At 38.3% G+C, this 17,708-nt stretch overlaps 1 protein-coding gene and 1 pseudogene across 1 annotated transcript in view; both read right to left on the minus strand.

Annotated features, from left to right (window-relative positions):
- Positions 1–17,708, minus strand: part of GIGYF2 (GRB10 interacting GYF protein 2) — a 166,414-nt gene that overhangs the window by 64,186 nt on the left and 84,520 nt on the right. Inside the window, 6 exon segments of the mRNA XM_010354548.2 lie at positions 176–335; positions 1,452–1,648; positions 4,975–5,163; positions 5,251–5,413; positions 5,506–5,723; positions 9,083–9,262. Of these exon segments, the coding sequence (XP_010352850.2) occupies positions 176–335; positions 1,452–1,648; positions 4,975–5,163; positions 5,251–5,413; positions 5,506–5,723; positions 9,083–9,262 (1,107 nt within the window).
- On the minus strand, positions 13,386–13,480 carry LOC115893330 (annotated as a pseudogene).

The raw sequence follows: 17,708 nt of genomic DNA on the forward strand, positions 1-17,708 counted from the left end.
GGGAAGAAATGTAAAAACACCTGAAATCGGAAACACTTCTAGCCTGCGTGTGTGTGCGCGTGTGTGCTTGCTGACTTCTTTTTCTACTATAATTCAAATTAAACAAATCCCTTCTTAGAGATTCTGGAGGTAATGGCACACACTTCAGTACTTAAAGGAGAAAGGAACAACTTGCCTTGAATTTCTCCCTGAGGATCTTTGTAATACCACTTCTGCATTGCTTCATGCATCAATGGAATTGACACTCCTTTAGCTCTGTGCTCTTGCAGTTTTGATGCCAATCTTTCATCATCTAGTGCACTGTCTTGGAGATAAGCCACCATTTTCTCAGCTTGCTAATAACAGAAAAACAAAAATCAAGGAAACAAATGATCCTAAATTAGTACTTATACACATAATAACAGTGACTTCCCTTTTTTTTCCAGACTACTTGATCTATGAAAGCCACTATGCAAAGAACATAGCAGGTAACTTCTCCCAACAATGCCATGAAACAGGTACTATCCTCATTTTACAGAGGGGGAAACTAAGGCTCAGAGATGCCAAGTCTTGTTCAAGGTCTCAAAATTACTGATCAAATCAACTAAGATTAAAACAAAAACTGCTCTGGATCAAAGCCCAGGGTTCAAATCAACACTAGTAAGAGTACTTTGCTTGTTTTTAATAGAGACGAGGTCTCATCATGCTACCCAGACTGTTTTTGAATTCCTGGGATCAAGCGATCCTCCTACCTCAGCCTCCCCAAGCAGCTGGGACTACAGACACGCACCACCTTGCCTGGCTAAGAGTACTTTTTAAACTAACAAGCTATTGGTCAACTCTAAATGGTATAAACTAAACCTGTAAAAAGAATGTTAACAGAACAAAAGGCTCAATTAATACATTATAAATAAAATCTTTTACAAGTTTTACTAAGACACTATCCCGCTTTTTCCTTTCTTCAGCATTTCCTGCCACTAACCATCCCACCCCAAAGGGAAGAGAAATTCTTTAGCAGAAAAGCAAGCTATCACTTACTTTACATATAACAATGGTATACACAATCTTGGGGAAATTTAGAGACATGAATAAGATGTTAATGCTCTGAGAGTTTAACTATTTTCCCCGTTATACTTGAAGCAAAAATTACAGAAGATACAGTGACCATCCACAGCTGCTTGTATTCACCATTTTTGGCATTCCACTAATGTCCAAAAAGAAAAAAGAAAAGTAAATAGCTAGGGGCAATCTAAGAGCAAAAAATAACCTGACATAATGACTACTACATAGCAGAAACTTATAAGCATGAAATGAATTGAAAGACAATTACTTATACAAATAAACAATAAATATCCAATTTTTCCAGTACTTAAAATCTAGTGACAAAAGTTTTATATTTGAAAATGCATGTAATGCCTGCTAATTTTTATGGCAGTTTAAGAGAAGACAAAAAGAATTAACAGGATTTTTACCTGCTCCAAATGTTTGAGACCTTCTTCATCATCAGGTTCTGTGGAAACACTGCCCATACCAGGAGCACCTACAACTGGCGTTTCAACTGGCCGTAGGGTAGGACTAGGATTGGGAACAGGAGGTGGAAGTATGAGAAGAGGAGAGGCTGTATCTGAAGGAATCTGCGACAGGGGCTGCTGGACATCAGCAACCATTTCTAGGGGGAAAAAAATCAGATGAAAATCCTTTGAAATACAGAGACTTATATGAAGGCTAATTACATTATCAAGTCACACAGCCTGCTAACTGGGTCCAAAAGAAATATGAGCCCTGTCACGAACAGTGAAGCTACTTCTATGGAAGTAGTACTCCTTCCTAGGAGTATGTAGTACTTCCTAGAATGACAAAATTACCTACACAGAATGACGAAAGGTAAGAGTTAAAAGGTACCTAAAAGGTGATTCTCCAGGGCTTACCTGTGTCACCACAGCACCTACCCAGTTATAGGCTGACCACCTAAAAACAATCAATCAGTCTAATCCTTTCTTCATAACATATCTCCAACTGTAAAGGATAGTTATCAATGCACCCTAAATCTTCTCAAAGATATGTCATCTCTCTCAAAACCTTTACTGAAAATATCAATGATTATGCTCCTTAAGTACCTGTTTCAAGTCATGATTAATATAATTCAATATATTACATCTTGTAGGATAATGAGAAGCACTTGGAGTCTACCTGTACAGTGCAGGGTGTTCTCCTCAATAGGAATACAAATTACAAAAGAGGTTCTGTCTTGGTTCCTATTTCTAACCTCTCAGTGTGCAGGCTCTTAAGAAGGAAAAGGGGGATGGAATAATTAGGTATAATTGCAGTTTCCCCTTTGAAATCTTGTTTGTTCAATTACAGACAGCTTCTCCAAATTCCTGCTCCTCTCACTGACTCATTCTTTGCCATACTTTTTAAAAGGATAGTCTATACATGCTATCTCCACTTTAGGCACACCTGCTGTAAGGGGACTTCTACTCTCATCTCTCCAGTAAAGCTCCTCTCTCAAAAATAAGCAGTGACACAAAGTTGCCAAATACAATGACTTTTCCTAGTCTTCCTCATCCAATCTCTTAGTAGCATCTGACATTATCAGCTCAATTCTAAGCTAACATTCCCATTCCTTAGTTTCCCTGCACTCTACTCTCCTATCTCTACTTTTACCTCTGAGGATTTTTCTCTGGTTCCTCTTCCTCCACCCTTTAAAAATGGGAATTACTCAAAGTTCTAATCTCAGTCCACTTTTCTTCTTACCCCTAATAAGTGCATGCAATATGTTCAATTTTCATTCTCTCTCTAGCCCTAAACTCTTCCCATCTAGATACAGTCCCTCATTCACAACTGCTCTCTGGCCATCTCCACTTAATTTCTTCTCATCAACACCTCAGAATCACTGTTCAAAACTGAATTTATTCTCTCCCCTCCCCCGTGTGCTCCTCGACTTCCACTCTATGGTGAATGGCACCATAATCCTCTCAGGCTCTTTGGCTCTTCCCTCTTCTTTTCATGTGAATGGCACCATAATCCTCTTATAATCCTCTTTGGCTCTTCCCTCTTCTTTAACCTGATATCCAGTCAATGACTGAGTCCTGCCAATACCTATTTTAAGGTATTTTAAGGTATCTCATCCGCCACAACTTCCCTTTACAGGTGTACTATCTACCCCATAGTGACTGCTCAGGAGTCTAAGCGGTCACAGTGAAGCCGAACTGTCATCACAAGATAATCTACACCCCGCTGTCAAATCCATGTTCTAACCATGTTTCCCAATATCCTCCTTTTCACACTTCATATTTCATCAAATAAAAACAAGAGCTGATTTCCTGCCCAAGCTTGGATCAGTCCCACTTCTTCACTTCAGCTTTCACTGCTCCCTAGTACTGGAATGCCTTCTCCCAATTCATCTAGCTACACTTACCTCCAAATTCTACTTATTATTCCAAGATGTGTTCAGAGACCACCTACTTCCTGAAGCATCCCAAGAGTCTGCCAGCAGTGAACCCTTATCTTACTTTGTGCCCTGGAATAGTGATACATGCACGCTTTATCTCCCCTACACACTATAAATCTGGAGTTTGGACCTTTAATGTACATCTCTGAAGCCTTCTCAGAATATGTATATCTAGACTTGATCCAAGAATCTCCTGAATAAGGCTTCAAGCATGTTTATTCAAAACAATGTACCACAAGTAGCTCTGGGGCATATCCTACTACAAATCAAACTGTCTCAAAGATATACCAGTCTCACAGTGCCTGCTATGTAGAGTATAGATTCAAGTACTTGCTGAGCTACTCAAGAAGCTAAGGGCAGGAGGATCACTTGAGCCCAGGAGTTCGGATCCAGCCTGAGCAACATAGTGAGGCCTTGTCTCATTTTTGCTGTTGTTTGTTTTGTTTTTAGAGACAGGGGTCTTGCTATGTTGTCCATGCTGTTTTCAAACTCCTGGGCTCAAGTGATCTCCCTCATTTCAGCTTCGCGAGTAGCTGGGATTACAAGCACACGCCATCACACCCAGTGAATCTCATCTCTTTAAAAAAAAAAAAAAAATCAGCTTTGTTCTAGACATTCAAAAAATTGAAAAATTCTTGGTTTGAGTTCTCAAAGTATTAGTCTACTGGGAAAACAAGGTAATAAACATCTTTATGATATTATAATGCTATGTTAGAAATAAGGCTGATTGTTTAAGAAACAGAGGAAGAAGACACCTACCCTAGTCTGGGGGCTTTGGATGGAAGAGAGTTTCAAGAACAGAGAAAACGATGTGCTAAGGTATGAACCCTAGAAAACAGGAGATATTTCAGGACCTAGAAGGCTTTGAGAGTGGTGAGTAGAATGTGAGGTAGGTAAAGAGGCTGGCAATGAAACTGCACAAAGGGAAGCAGATGCCAGATTGTGCAGTGTCACATATGTCATGTTAAAAGGGATGAATTTTTATGGTAAATGAATCAAGTAACCCTTCAACGTCAGGCATTACAATGACATTTTTTAATATGTACAAGAAGAAACATGGAAATGAGCATTAATATTGCCTAATAAAGTGTATGAGCAACTTAAACCAATACATTCACACTGAAAAAGAGATATATTTTAAGCTTATTCTGCCACAGATTCATGTATGTTCTCTTCTTGGCCTCTTTTAGAACAATGGCATTTTGGTGTGTCATCTGGTAATTTAAGCTGGGCACATAATCAGTCAACACATGAAAGGATCTGATACCCAGTTCACTAGTAATGACACACGGTGGCTATGTCATAACACCTTAGAACATGAGATTCCAGAGCTCCACCCTTGCAGATTCTCTATTTTGGTAAATTCTGAGACGGACACATACGTGAGAAGCCCTGTTTGACTGGGTTTACTGGTAAAACAATCTATTTTGATAATGCACCCACTAAAAGCAGTTCTAGGAGGCATAAGCAGAAGCCTATCTTATCAGTGATCACTGGCCGCAGCAGAATCCTATTTTAGCTTGTCTGTTCCCACAAATACATACCATCCGCTCTGCTGGGCACTTTGGCTGGTAGACTATTTTCCATCTGAATCTCCTCTTCAGCTTGTTCCGCTTGCTCGGATTTTGGTTCATCTTTCCTCTCAAACTGTGATGCTTCCTGAGACTGATGGTCTGAAGGAGTGCCTGGTCTAGCAGATGACAATGAGGTCTGGGGAGTTTCCTCACTAGCTTCTGGAACACGAAGTAATCTTAGTTGAACTTAGAAAAGTTTTGGTTTGATGGAGGAAAAAAAAGGTAAAGGGCAAGAAGAGGCCTTACCAACTCCTATTCTATCTGTTTTCTCTCCTTCTTTCTTATTTGTCTTATCAGGTTCTTTGGCCTCTTCATTATGGCTACCCTCAGAGTCAGAGCACTCCTCCCCTTCGTCCACAGGCCGGAAGTCCATCTCCTGCTCTTCTGGAATAGGCTCTTTCTGCACTTTCTGTAGCAAGAGAATAAAACCAAAGATCAACAGCAGATTTGGCTTTGGTATAAGGTTAATGCTGGTCATGACATTTAAAACACATTTCTTACTTTTAGAGAGAGGAATGCTCCAGATGAGTCAAATGTGCCCATTTCTTCTTCAGCATCCTCTAAGCACCATTCGGGCAAGCTATCCCTGTCATCATCTATGCTCCCACTGCCAGAGCGAACCCTTCGGTAACCCCGTTCATCATCTCTATCTCGAAAATCAAACTCAAACCTTCGACGTCGTTCCATGTGCTCCCGCCAGCCTGCAGAACGAGGGCCATCTGAGATGAGAAGGAGGACACAAACCTTAGAAAAGTTTTATGACAGTATTTGAAAAAGAAAATCAGGAATGGAAAATAAAGGAGAACACTACAAGTGACTGCAAACTCAAATGGACTGACCTAGTAAAGAGAACATTAGGCAACTAAACAAAGTTCAGAGTTCAGAGTATATCTACTATTATGAGATGACAACAGTACTTAAGTACTGAGCCACGCAACATACTCTAAAGCTTTAAAAGATAAATCTAAAATGAAGCACATTTAAAGGACACTGTATTCCAAGTAAGCACTTTTAATAAGTCCTAGGTACTTGATTAAAATACTGATTAGCCGCCAAATCCTCATCCAGACTTAATGCACTAGACATCCTTCCATACTGAAGATTATACCTTCCCTTTGCCCAATCTTAAAGCATTTTCTTTCTTCCCATGAAAATATCGTTTATGGATAAAATCAGCTCCCTGTGTCGATTTATAATATCCAACTCTTCATGCCTATTTATTAATGCCAGGTTCCCACTTGTAATTCTGATCCTCCCCGCAAAATTCATGAAATCTACAGCGCTGAAAGTTGTCACAGAGATTTTATAAAGTCCACTATCCTAATTTTATAGTTTAAGGAGAAACTAAAACTTTGCCAGCAGAAGTAACTCGCATATGGCAAAGTAGAACTAAAATCCAATTCTGTACCCTCTGCTGCTTGTTCCACAATAACATGCTTACTCTCCTTTCCCTTCTTTCTCATCTCTTAATTCTCCCTATCCATATAACACCCCCAGGGACATTCCTAAATCTACATTTCCCAACAGAAAAAAAGATTGCCTAATAATAAAAGCTCCTACTTAAGGTATTTTTCTAAAAAAAAAAAAAAGAAATGGAAACTCTTGTTAAAATCTGACAGACCTAGACTCTGACAGAGTCTAAAAGAGTCTTGAAAAGAAAAGCAGGCTTTAACCTATTAGAATTTTCCATCCTTGACTGCTTTCTCTGTGGGGGATAAGAAAAAGAAATGTGGCCAGAGCTAAATGTTCTCACTATTGAGACAAAATTTGCAAAAACCAGCAATCTAAAAATCAAATTGGAAAACAAAGGGCAAAATGTTAAAAAGCCAAATACAGGTAGCATCTGATAAGCCACTCACAAAAAGAAATCTTATTCCCACACTCCCATCCCTTCATGTAACAACAACAAAACACTATTTACTAATTCCTATGAGAACTAAGGAATTTTATACCCAGACTGCTTACATGGAAACCTAGAGCCATTATGCAAAAAAAGTCTTCATGATCAAATGAATTTCAGAGCCCTCTGTACTGCTTTCATTTCTAATAGTCTAAATGTACATCATGATAGGAATCTATCCTTCTAGGTACCTGGCTCATATTTCCTCTTACTGAGTTTCTTAGGTTTCAGCTCCTAGACTGGATGCCTTCCTGTCCTTAATGGTCCCACCTCCATACACATCCAGCTGGAAGCCCTATTTTATATCCCATAATGTTATCTTACCAGTAGTTCACAAAATTTTACTCACAAAACTAAATACAGCATGTAAGACATGTAAGGTACTTATTAAGGCTGACTGCTGATTTACAGACCCTACATCTAAACTAAAGTTGGATCCTGTTTTCATAAAGATAAAAGCAGTTAAAATAATTTAAAGTTTTACTCAAATCTTAATAAAAGATTAACCATAAACTAACAAACGTTAAGAGTTAACATATGAAAACTGCTATAATCAGGCTATACTTTGAATATACTGGGTTTAAAAAGTGAACGGTATTCTTTATTTAAATTGCATTTACACTGTTTTCTCAGACCCATATATCTTTGTCTTCCCCAAACTATCTTTTAAAAATATATGGATTTCAGCCACAGGTGTGACTGAAAAAACATATATGTATATGGATTAAAAGTTCTGGAAGATACACAAGTTGATGACAAAAATGACATGAAAGTCAAATATTAGGGGGAAAGAAAGATTTAGAAAAGATGAGAAGATAATATATATCCAAATTCTAAGTTGTTGGGTGGGAGGTACTTTGATAAACTCCCTTTAATAGAATCAACATCAGACATTTGGGCTCAAAAAACACTGTTCATCTTCCAAAACATTCACCTTGTTTGTTTTTGACCAGCTGGAATTTCGTTTCTCTCTCAGCCCAGATTCTATCCATTCTTCACTGAATGCTTGTTGGGAACATAGTCTACAAACCCTCTGCCTACAGACAAGCTCAGCATAAAATGCAGTGATGCCTTTTAGAGAACTGTAACATTTGGCTCAGGACACAGACTAATGAAAATTGTCTAGATCTTGTGATGTAAACAATGCCCACTAATGACAGAAAACCCACCCAAGAGGCAGCCATGAAGAGTTGGTATAAAAGTATCCTAACCCTACCCAAACATTAACTTCAGTATGTTTCCACCTACCACTTCCTTAAAATACTCTGAATGCCTGTTATATAATGTCTACCCAGATCTAAGCTAGTGGTTTTGCTAATAACTTGATTTTTAAAAGTGAAAACAGTTTACATTATCATAATTTCCTGTATTAAAGGTAAGCCTCTCTGGCACATGGTTGATAAAATACTGTCATACACATTAAATTCACAGGGCATGCACATACTTTGTGTGCTTCAGCTTTGCATGACCCCACGACTGGAACTACAGTTGCATCTGATTATCATGAGGCATGGAATCAGCACTGTGGTAGGATATGAACTTTAACACAAAGCACTAGTGTCTTCAATTACCAGCATATCTAATATCCAAGAAGAACAGTTTGAAGCATTCTTAAGAGACAAACAGAAGAACTTTAAAAACCACTAATCAGTACTATTCTCTCTCCTAAAGTTAGAAGGACATAAGAATGAACTTGTGATTATGTTTCTGACCTAGCTTTAAAGCTTATTCTTCAAATAAGGTTAAATCACATTTTCGAGGGGAAAAAATGAAAGAATAAACCCTTTCTTGTTAGGAAAAACACCCATTGTTGGGGAGGGAAGCACATATTTCAAGTGTATAATTTTTATACATTTATAAATCTTAAAGAAAGCTGAAAAAAGATTTAAAGATTTAGAAGTAGACAAAACGGAATGAAACCCTCATTTCTGCAGTTGAGAGCAGGTGCTTCCCATTAAACTACACTATTTGCCCCAGAAAAATAGAAAAGTTATTTCAATCAACTGAACACATGTAGCAGGAAATTTTTATGTTGCAATTTTTTCTAGTAATCAAACTGTGATAGCATAAATATGAATCCTCCCCCACCTTTTTTAAGCCAGTTTATCTTTTCCATTTAATCCCTATTTCCATCAAACTTCCCTTATTTCCCTATGGACCTTTACTCAGAATTCTTACCAGGACTGTGAGGTCGCCACCTCTCTCCATCTCTCCTTGATCCAGCTAGTCGCCAACCTCCATCTTCATCTTCTCCATTTTGTTCCTCTCTAAAGATGCGCCAATTTTCACTTTCTGAGCGTATAAATTCATGCTTTCTCCCTACTGATGCTGGTCCACCTTCCTCAAAATTTGGTCTCCCTATAAAGAAAATAATATGGTAAGTAAACATGAGCCTCTGCCGGTAAGGATTTTGAAAACAAACTTCACAGCTAAACTCAAGCTTTCCTGCAAATGTGTCCATTTCAATATTCAGGAAAAATCACTAAAATAACTGAGGGTATTTGCATATATTATTAGACACATTTCTTAAGGCTGAATGTTCATAGACTGTGCAATTATTTTTTAACAAAAATATTATGTACAGTTTTTTTTAAAAAAAAGGCATGCAATGGAAAGTCCATCTTCCTACACAAGACCCTCAGAGTCATATTCCCCAGAAGTAACCATCATCAAGTTTCTTATAAAGTCTTCCAAGCACTGTCTGTGGGTATACTTATACATGTATACATAGCTCCCTCATCCACACGCACAAACGCCACCCTCTGGATGTTATAAATGTTGTTTTGTTTGCTGTTTTCACTAACACTGTATCTTGCCAATCCCTCCTTACCAGCACATACTTTTTAAAGTTATACGATATTTTTCATTATACAACATACTTTATATAACCAACACCTACTGGTGATTCTGCCTAAACATGGCATCTGTACATGTCAGGCCCTCTGTTATTCCAAAACAGATTATAAACTGAAAAGTAGGCCGCATGATGGCTCATGCCTATAACCCCAGCACTTTGGGAGGCCGAGGAGGGCAGATCACGAGGTCAGGAGTTGGAGACCAGCCTGGCCAATATGGTGCAACCTCGTGTCTACTCAAAACACAAAAATTAGCTGGGTGTGGTGGCAAGTGCCTGTAATTCCAGCTACTCAGAAAGTTGAGGCAGGAGAATCACTTGAACCCAGGAGGCAGAGGTTGCAGTAAGCAGAGATCATACCGCTGTACTCCAGTCTGGGCGACAGAGTGAGACTCCATCCCCCACCCCCCCAACAAAAAAAAAAAAACAAAAACTGAAAAGTAGTATAACCTCATTTACTCTAGCACCTAATACAATACAGGCATACCATAAATTGCTTTTGGACAGAATTCAAAGCTAAGCTATGTCTAACTTAGTATCTAAAAAGTTCCATTAATGTCAAGAGAGCCCAGTACACCAAGTAAACTAAACTGCTATTTTAAAAGGACAAGATCATTCTAAATTGTGCAAATTATTCAGTCACCATTCCACATGTGCTAACATATATAACTCCTAACATTTATAAAATCTCACATCAAAATAGTTGAAAATCCAGAATAACATACATTGATGTCCTCAGTTTATGAAAAATAAAAGTTCCTGTCTCGTAATGACAAACTCAATCCTTTTAATTAATCCATACTAAAAGTGAAAAAAAAATAGATAACAACAGCATACGAAAATGAGATTCTAATTTCTGGTCATTCTGTTATATTCCATCTTACATATATTGAGATTCAGCATCCTGCTTGCCCATATGGTTGTTAGTCTGCTACTAAGGTATCATTCTATTGAAAGATAAAATATCTTGGGAGAATGGGAAACATGATCTGCTGCTTTCTTATTGTGGTAGGCAGCCTCTAAGAGCTCACCAACAATCCCAGCCTGCTGATCTCTGTGGAATCCTCTACCGCTAATTATGAGCTGGACTAACAGAACGCAGCTGAAGTGATGAGATGCCACTTACAATATTAAAGAAGACTGCAGTTTCCATCTTGGACACTTTCTCTGAAGGACACTAGTTGCCATGTAATGACACACATCTTGTGGAGAAGCTTGCATGGTAAAGAACTGAGGCTTACCACCAGAAACATGAGTGAGTCTGGAAGTGGATCGAACCCCAGTTGAGCTCTGAGAGACTGCAGCATGGACTGACACCTTGAGTGCAGCCTTACAAAAACCCTGGGCCAGAACCACCCAGCTAGGCTAACCTGTTTCTAGATTCCCAACCCACAGAAACTGAGATAATAAATGTTTGCTGTTTTCAACCACCAAGCAAGGGTTTTATTATCTATGACCTTGCTTTTACCTGCAGGATGTGTCTGGAATGTCAGAATTATATTCTGGCTTTCCTTGGTTTATTAGTCCATTTTGCATGGCTATAAAGGAATACCTGAGGCTAGGTAATTTATTTAAAAAAAAAAAAGTTTATTTGGCTCATGGTTCTGCAGGCTATACAAGCATGGCACCAGCATCTGCATGGCTTCCAGTGAGACCTCAGGAAGCTGTTACTCATTGTGGAAGGTGAAGTGAGAGCAAGTATGTCACATGGTGAGAGAGGGAATGAGAAAGATGACAGAGATCCCAGACTCTTGAACTCATTACAGTGGGGAGGGGACGAGGGATCCACCCTCATGACCCAAACACCTCCTACCAGGCCCCACCTCCAACACTGGGGATCAAATTTCAACATGAGATATGGAGGGGACAAACATCCAAATTATATCACTTGGCTTACCAGAGAAGTCATAATCTAAATCTATTGCAGTTATTATGTAATATCTGATATGTCAAAAACTATATTGCAGCTTTTAGAAATTATTTTGTGTAAGTAGCTAGAACCTCAGGCACATGCCACCACACTCAGCTAATTTTAAAATTTCATTTCATTTAATTTTTGCAGAGATGGGGGTCTTGCTATGTTGTTTAGGTTGGTCTTGAACTCCTGGCCTCAAGTGATCCTTCTGCTTTGACCTCTTAGTAAATTATGTAGAAGGGCACTTCTGCATAATTTATTCAGTTTCTTCATCACATATTTCCAACTGTTGCCCTAAATAGGCTGTTTAAAAATGTGATCATGTTATGAGAAAATCCTATCCATTGAATTTCAGGGATGCTGAATTTCAGGGAGGTAAATTTTTGAACCTTGTATGTAACTGCTACTGGTACCTAAGTAAACTTTATTGATGCTACAAGTAAAAAAAATAGATCTGAGGCTGGGCGTGGTGGCTCACACCTGGAATCCCTGCACTTTGGGAGGCCGAAGCGGGCAGATCACCTGAGGTCAGAAGTTCAAGACCAGCCTAACCAACATGGAGAAATCCCGTCTCAACTGAAATACAAAAAAATCAGCCGGGCATGGTGCCGCACGCCTGTAATCCCAGCTACTCGGAAGGCTGAGGCAGGAGAATCACTTGAACTGGGTGGTGGAGGTTGCGGTGAGCTGAGATTATGCCATTGCACTCCAGCCTGGGCAACAAGAGCGAAACTCCGTCTCAAACAAACAAACACACACACACACACACACCTAGATCTGACTTAGTAAACTAAAAAAAAAAAAAAAAGAAATTATTATGTGTAAATAATCACCTAGAAACAAAATTTAAGCTCCTTTACAGAAATTTCTGAACAAGTATTGTTCAAAATGGGTTGAACCAATATTCATGTAGAATGGTTTGGAACTAGCATTCATGTAAATTCAGGCTACTTCATTCTCCACAACACCTCCGCCCCCTCCTTCACAAATGAGGAAATGGGTCTTCACTAGTCAAAGTGTGCAGATAAGAACTGGAGCCAAAAAAAAGAATAAAAAACAACACATTTAAAAAATAAATAAATAAAAGAAACAAAAATAATAAACAAAACAAAACAAAAAATAATTGGAGCCAGAATTTGAAACCAGGTCTAATGACTCCAAATCTCATCATTCTTTCTTTGGTGTTGCTTTCCTCTTTATCTTCAAATTTTCTGCCTCAAATCCTTTCTGAAACAAGGAATGCAGAACTGGTCATTCAAACTTTACGAGCTACAGGTTTTCCAACGGTTTGAGAATCACAAGGTTGTTTTACATTTGTTTCTCTTTTGTTAGTACAGCCACATTTTTCATCAAGCCATGTAAGTTCTGCCTCCAGGGGCCGTGCTCATTTTCATAAGGGTGAAAAGACCTTAAGAACTTTTAAATGGACTTCACTCATCTCCCCACCTCTTTAAGAAAACATTTTTTAAAAGCACACTAATCACAAATGTACAACCGACAGAGTTTTCATAAAGCAAATACATATAATTTAACTACCACCTTAGATTTTTTAAAAAAGATTTTAAGGAGCCTCAAAAATCTTCATGTGTCCTCCCAAATCAGCCCTTCCCAATATAAACACTATCCTAGTATCTAGCCCCAAATATTAGCTTTGTCTGCTTTTAAACTTTTTTATAAAATGGAATATTCATTTATATCTGGCTTCTTTTGCTGAACATTATGAAAGACTCATTCTCCTTGCATGGGGGCCATGCTAATCTTCTCTGTATCGTTCCGATTTTAGTGCATGTGCTGCCGAAGCAAGCACGGGAGATTCATTCTCATTGTTACAAGGAATATTTTGGTCTTTTACATTGCTGTACAGGATCTCACTGTATAAACAAACCACACTGTATTACTCTTATTCTACTGCTTAGAGACATTTAGGTTGTTTTCTACCTTTTTGCTATCATAAGAATTGTGCTTCTATGAATATTCTTGGACATGAGTTTTGGAAGTATATGTTCGGATTTCTGTTGGGTATATATTTAGCATCAAAACTGCTAGGTCGCAGTATGCTCAACTTTGTTTACTACTACTGAATATTCTTCCAAAGAAATGGTACTACCGGCCAGGCATGGTGGCTCACGCCTGTAATCCTAACACTTTGGGAGGCTGAGGAGGGAGGATCACTTGAGTTTAGGAGTTTGAAACCAGGCTGGGCAACATGATGAGACCTCATCTCTATATTTATCTATAATTTTTAAAACATAAAAAAAAATTTTAAGAAAGAAATAGTACTAATTCACCATTTGTTTGCTTGTTTGTTTTTCTCAAACCTCTAGCAATCATTAAATGACTCACTCCTTTACAGACAAACACAATTAGAGACACAGGATTAAAAACAAAGATAAGGCTCAGATACAGCAACTGATCTCCAGGTCCATGGACACACAGGTAAATAAACAACCTAATTCAGCTGACAAAATGTGTTAATGTATCTCATCTGATCTTCATAATAACCACAAGAGATTAAGTCAACCATCATTAACTCTCTTGCTTCTGCAAGGACAGGGATACCTGTAAGTTGGTTTCCCAACATCACACAGCTGAATCATAATCAAATCAGAAACAGAACCTAGGCAGTGTTCAAACTCCTAACCTATGGTTTATTTCCACACTAAATGATTCTTAATGGTTCACTCATAAATTTGACCCATTGGAAGCAGCCAGAAATTCTAGAGAAACTGAAATGGGAAGAAGGAGATCTGGGATTCAAGTATAACAAGCTAAAAGGGTAGTAGACAAATCATGCATGGTACATCTTGGGGAAAGTGTCAACATCTCTAAAAAGGGGAGACATGGAACTAAATTTGTTTTCATCTTCCCACAGAATGATTTCAAAATGTATGCCCCTGAAAAAAAAACGGTTAAGACCAACCTCTTCAATATAAAAATTTTATTCTAGAAATTATTTAGAAGGTGACTTCAAACACAGCCATAAAAATGCACATTTCCCATTACTACTAATATAACTAAAAATTATACTGTATCTAAGCGATCCCCTAAAATATTAAAATAAATCCCTTCTAACCAAATTGATTACAGATTTACTTGTGCAAATTTGGATGGGTGGGTGGGAGTGCCAAGGAGACTGTCATCTTTGTAATTTGAATTAAATATATATATATATGTATTCCTGATATAATTTAAAATAAATAATAGGTCAGGCATGTTGGCTCATTCCTATAATCCCAGCACTTTGGGATGCCAAGGCGAGCAGATCACCTGAGGTCAGGAGTTTGAGACCAGCATGGCCAACATGACAAAACCCCGTTTCTACTAAAAATACTGAAAATTAGCATGGCCTGGTAGTGTGCGCGTGTAGTACCAGCTACTCAGGAGGCTGAGGCAGGAGAATCGCTTGAACCGAGGAGATGGAGGTTGCAGTGAGCCGAGATTGCACCACTGCACTCCAGCCTGGGCAACACAGCAAGACTCTGTCTCCAAAAACAATAATAATAAAATAAAAATAAATAAATGATAAATATTAGTCATTCATGGGCAGTTTAGAAGATGACATCTAAGTTCCCTTCACGTCTAAAAATTCCAAAAATTCATAGTAACGAAGACTAAACTGAGTGAGAGTTACATGGCCCTTCCTCAGCATTCAAAATCAAAGGCTTCCTCCTTCTGTAACGTCAGCACCATGACAAAGTCGACTAACCAAATACTGTATTTCAGTTGACTTATTTTTAAAATCTTAACAGATTTACAAACAAGATGATTTTAAAGTAAACCGTATTGAATTATTTACAAACTCATGCCTGGACCAAATATTCCTAATCTACAGTCAGTGAATGAGCTCAGGGCTGTGAAGCCTTGCACTGGAAGTGCACTCTGTGCTGGCATGCTTTCTTCTTCTTTCAGGGAAAAGGGTCTATGGCTTTCGTCAGAATTTTAAAGGTGTCTGTGACCCTCAAAAGGCAAAGAAACACAAATTTTAAATGTCTTTTTTTCCATTCAATATAGCAAACATGACTATGAAGAAAACGTATATTTTATGTCCTTACGTTAAAAGCAAATTGTGTAAAGGTGCTAAAATACATATGTACTGCATATACAAATAATTTCCCCAGTGGCAATAAATACTTGGTTGTTTCAGTCTTAGCGTATTAAGTCCAAATAGGATTCATCTAAAAATTAAATTAAATTAAAATGCAGTGTTGGTTTTTGCCTGGTCTAACTGAGTGGACTTCCTAAGGAGAAAGAGCAGTAAAAGGGCACCTGTGTGCATGTTTGACCCACGGCCAAAAATAGTGTTTATGGAAAACTTCAGATGGAGCAAAGAGGCACTCAGCCAACAAAATCTACAGCTGTGAGACTTGGAGCTTACAACTGCCCAATCTCCACAAGCAAAAGTGGAATTATGGGACAGACTTTGAAGGTTGTTTATGTGCAAATTTTTTAAGGAGTGACTTTGTATTACTTTATTCAGATATATATTCTCTGATCAACACCAAAAAAATATTCTAACACCAAAGTAAACAGTGAAAGGGCATCCCACCCAAGTGTTGATATTTACCACCCTTCTCCCCTACAATTACTTATAAACAAAACTCAGGGTGGCTAAGACAGAGCAGTTTAAATTCTATACCCAGAGAGTTACAACTTTCTCCCTGAGGAATAAATAACCTGCTCAGCTGGTTAATCTGAGTCCTGAAAAAACAGTAGAGACTGTAGAAGCTGCAGTGTATCAGAATCTCAGAAAAAGGTCCTCAGGCCATTTGAATATGTACCATAACCCTACAGTCCTCATGCTCAGCTGTCTGCTGGTACACACCCAGAGGCTGCCTGAAATCTGTGGGAAGGCAATTAGTAGTTGGCTTGGACATGTGGAAATGGAAAGAGACTACGCATCTTCAAAAGAAAGCTAAGTACACTATGTAAGCAAGAACATGGAGACCAGGGCTAAAGTTTTAAAGCTGTGAGATTACCTATTTACATAGGCCAGAAATCGCACTCCAACTGAAGATGTTATTGTTCTCAAGAAAAATGTGATACATTTATATAGTGAATTATTTCAGTCGGAAAGAAAATCAAATGTCTTTAGGGACAGAGGACTAGATTTAATATAGAATAATTTACCTGGTCTTGGTACCTTGCTTAATTTAATCATTATAATTTTGGAGACACAATCCATCAATCTATGAACAGGTATTTAGCATTTATGTTCATTCACAGAAGAAATGTTTTAGAGCCATTTCCAATTACCTTACTGTGAAACAGCTAAAACAGAAATAACACATTGTCTAGATGGGAAGAACCATGAGTTTTTGGCTGAAGGTGGCATACCATCTGTGCCAATATCCATGTCATCTCAGTGAAGGAGCCCCAGGAAACACCACCCCAAAATATGCTGCTTTGGTATGCTCATTACTGCAAACTGAGAGAACTTGAGGAACATCAAGTACAGGGAGGGGCCTTCTCTGATGCCCCCTTAACTCAAAAAATTCCTTTGTCCTCTCTCTAGAATTTCATCAATCAGGAAAGATTAACCTTATCACATAAGAGATTAAAAGGACCAGTAACGATCTTCCTCAAGTTAATTTTTAATACCTGAAAGACTTTATCTCAATAACTTGACAACTTTTGTTCATCATACATTTCTTCCCCTCATTTTCCCATAGCGTGTCAGTCAATACCTTCCCCCAGGACCTCCATATCCCTATTCCAATGCTATAAGAACTTCAATCATCTGGTCCTTCCTCGAGTCTCAAGTTTTGTGGGACTCTTGTGCATAAGCACATAAACTATTTTTCTTCTGTTAAGTCTACCTACTGTTGGTTTATATTTTGGACTCAATTATTCAAACCTTCAAAAGGAAGAGAGAAGGTCTTCTCTTTCCCCTACACCAGCTAACCTGGTAACTTCAACCAGAAATGACTTTAAATGCTCAGGCTATTGTAATGGGAGTGCTATGCTCCTGAGTGGGCACTTCAGAGCTGGTCTACAATATTCACAGTTAGCAGTTAGGAATCACTGTTTATAGACCA

This window comes from Rhinopithecus roxellana, chromosome 14 (assembly GCF_007565055.1).
Source record: "Rhinopithecus roxellana isolate Shanxi Qingling chromosome 14, ASM756505v1, whole genome shotgun sequence".
NCBI lineage: Eukaryota > Metazoa > Chordata > Mammalia > Primates > Cercopithecidae > Rhinopithecus > Rhinopithecus roxellana.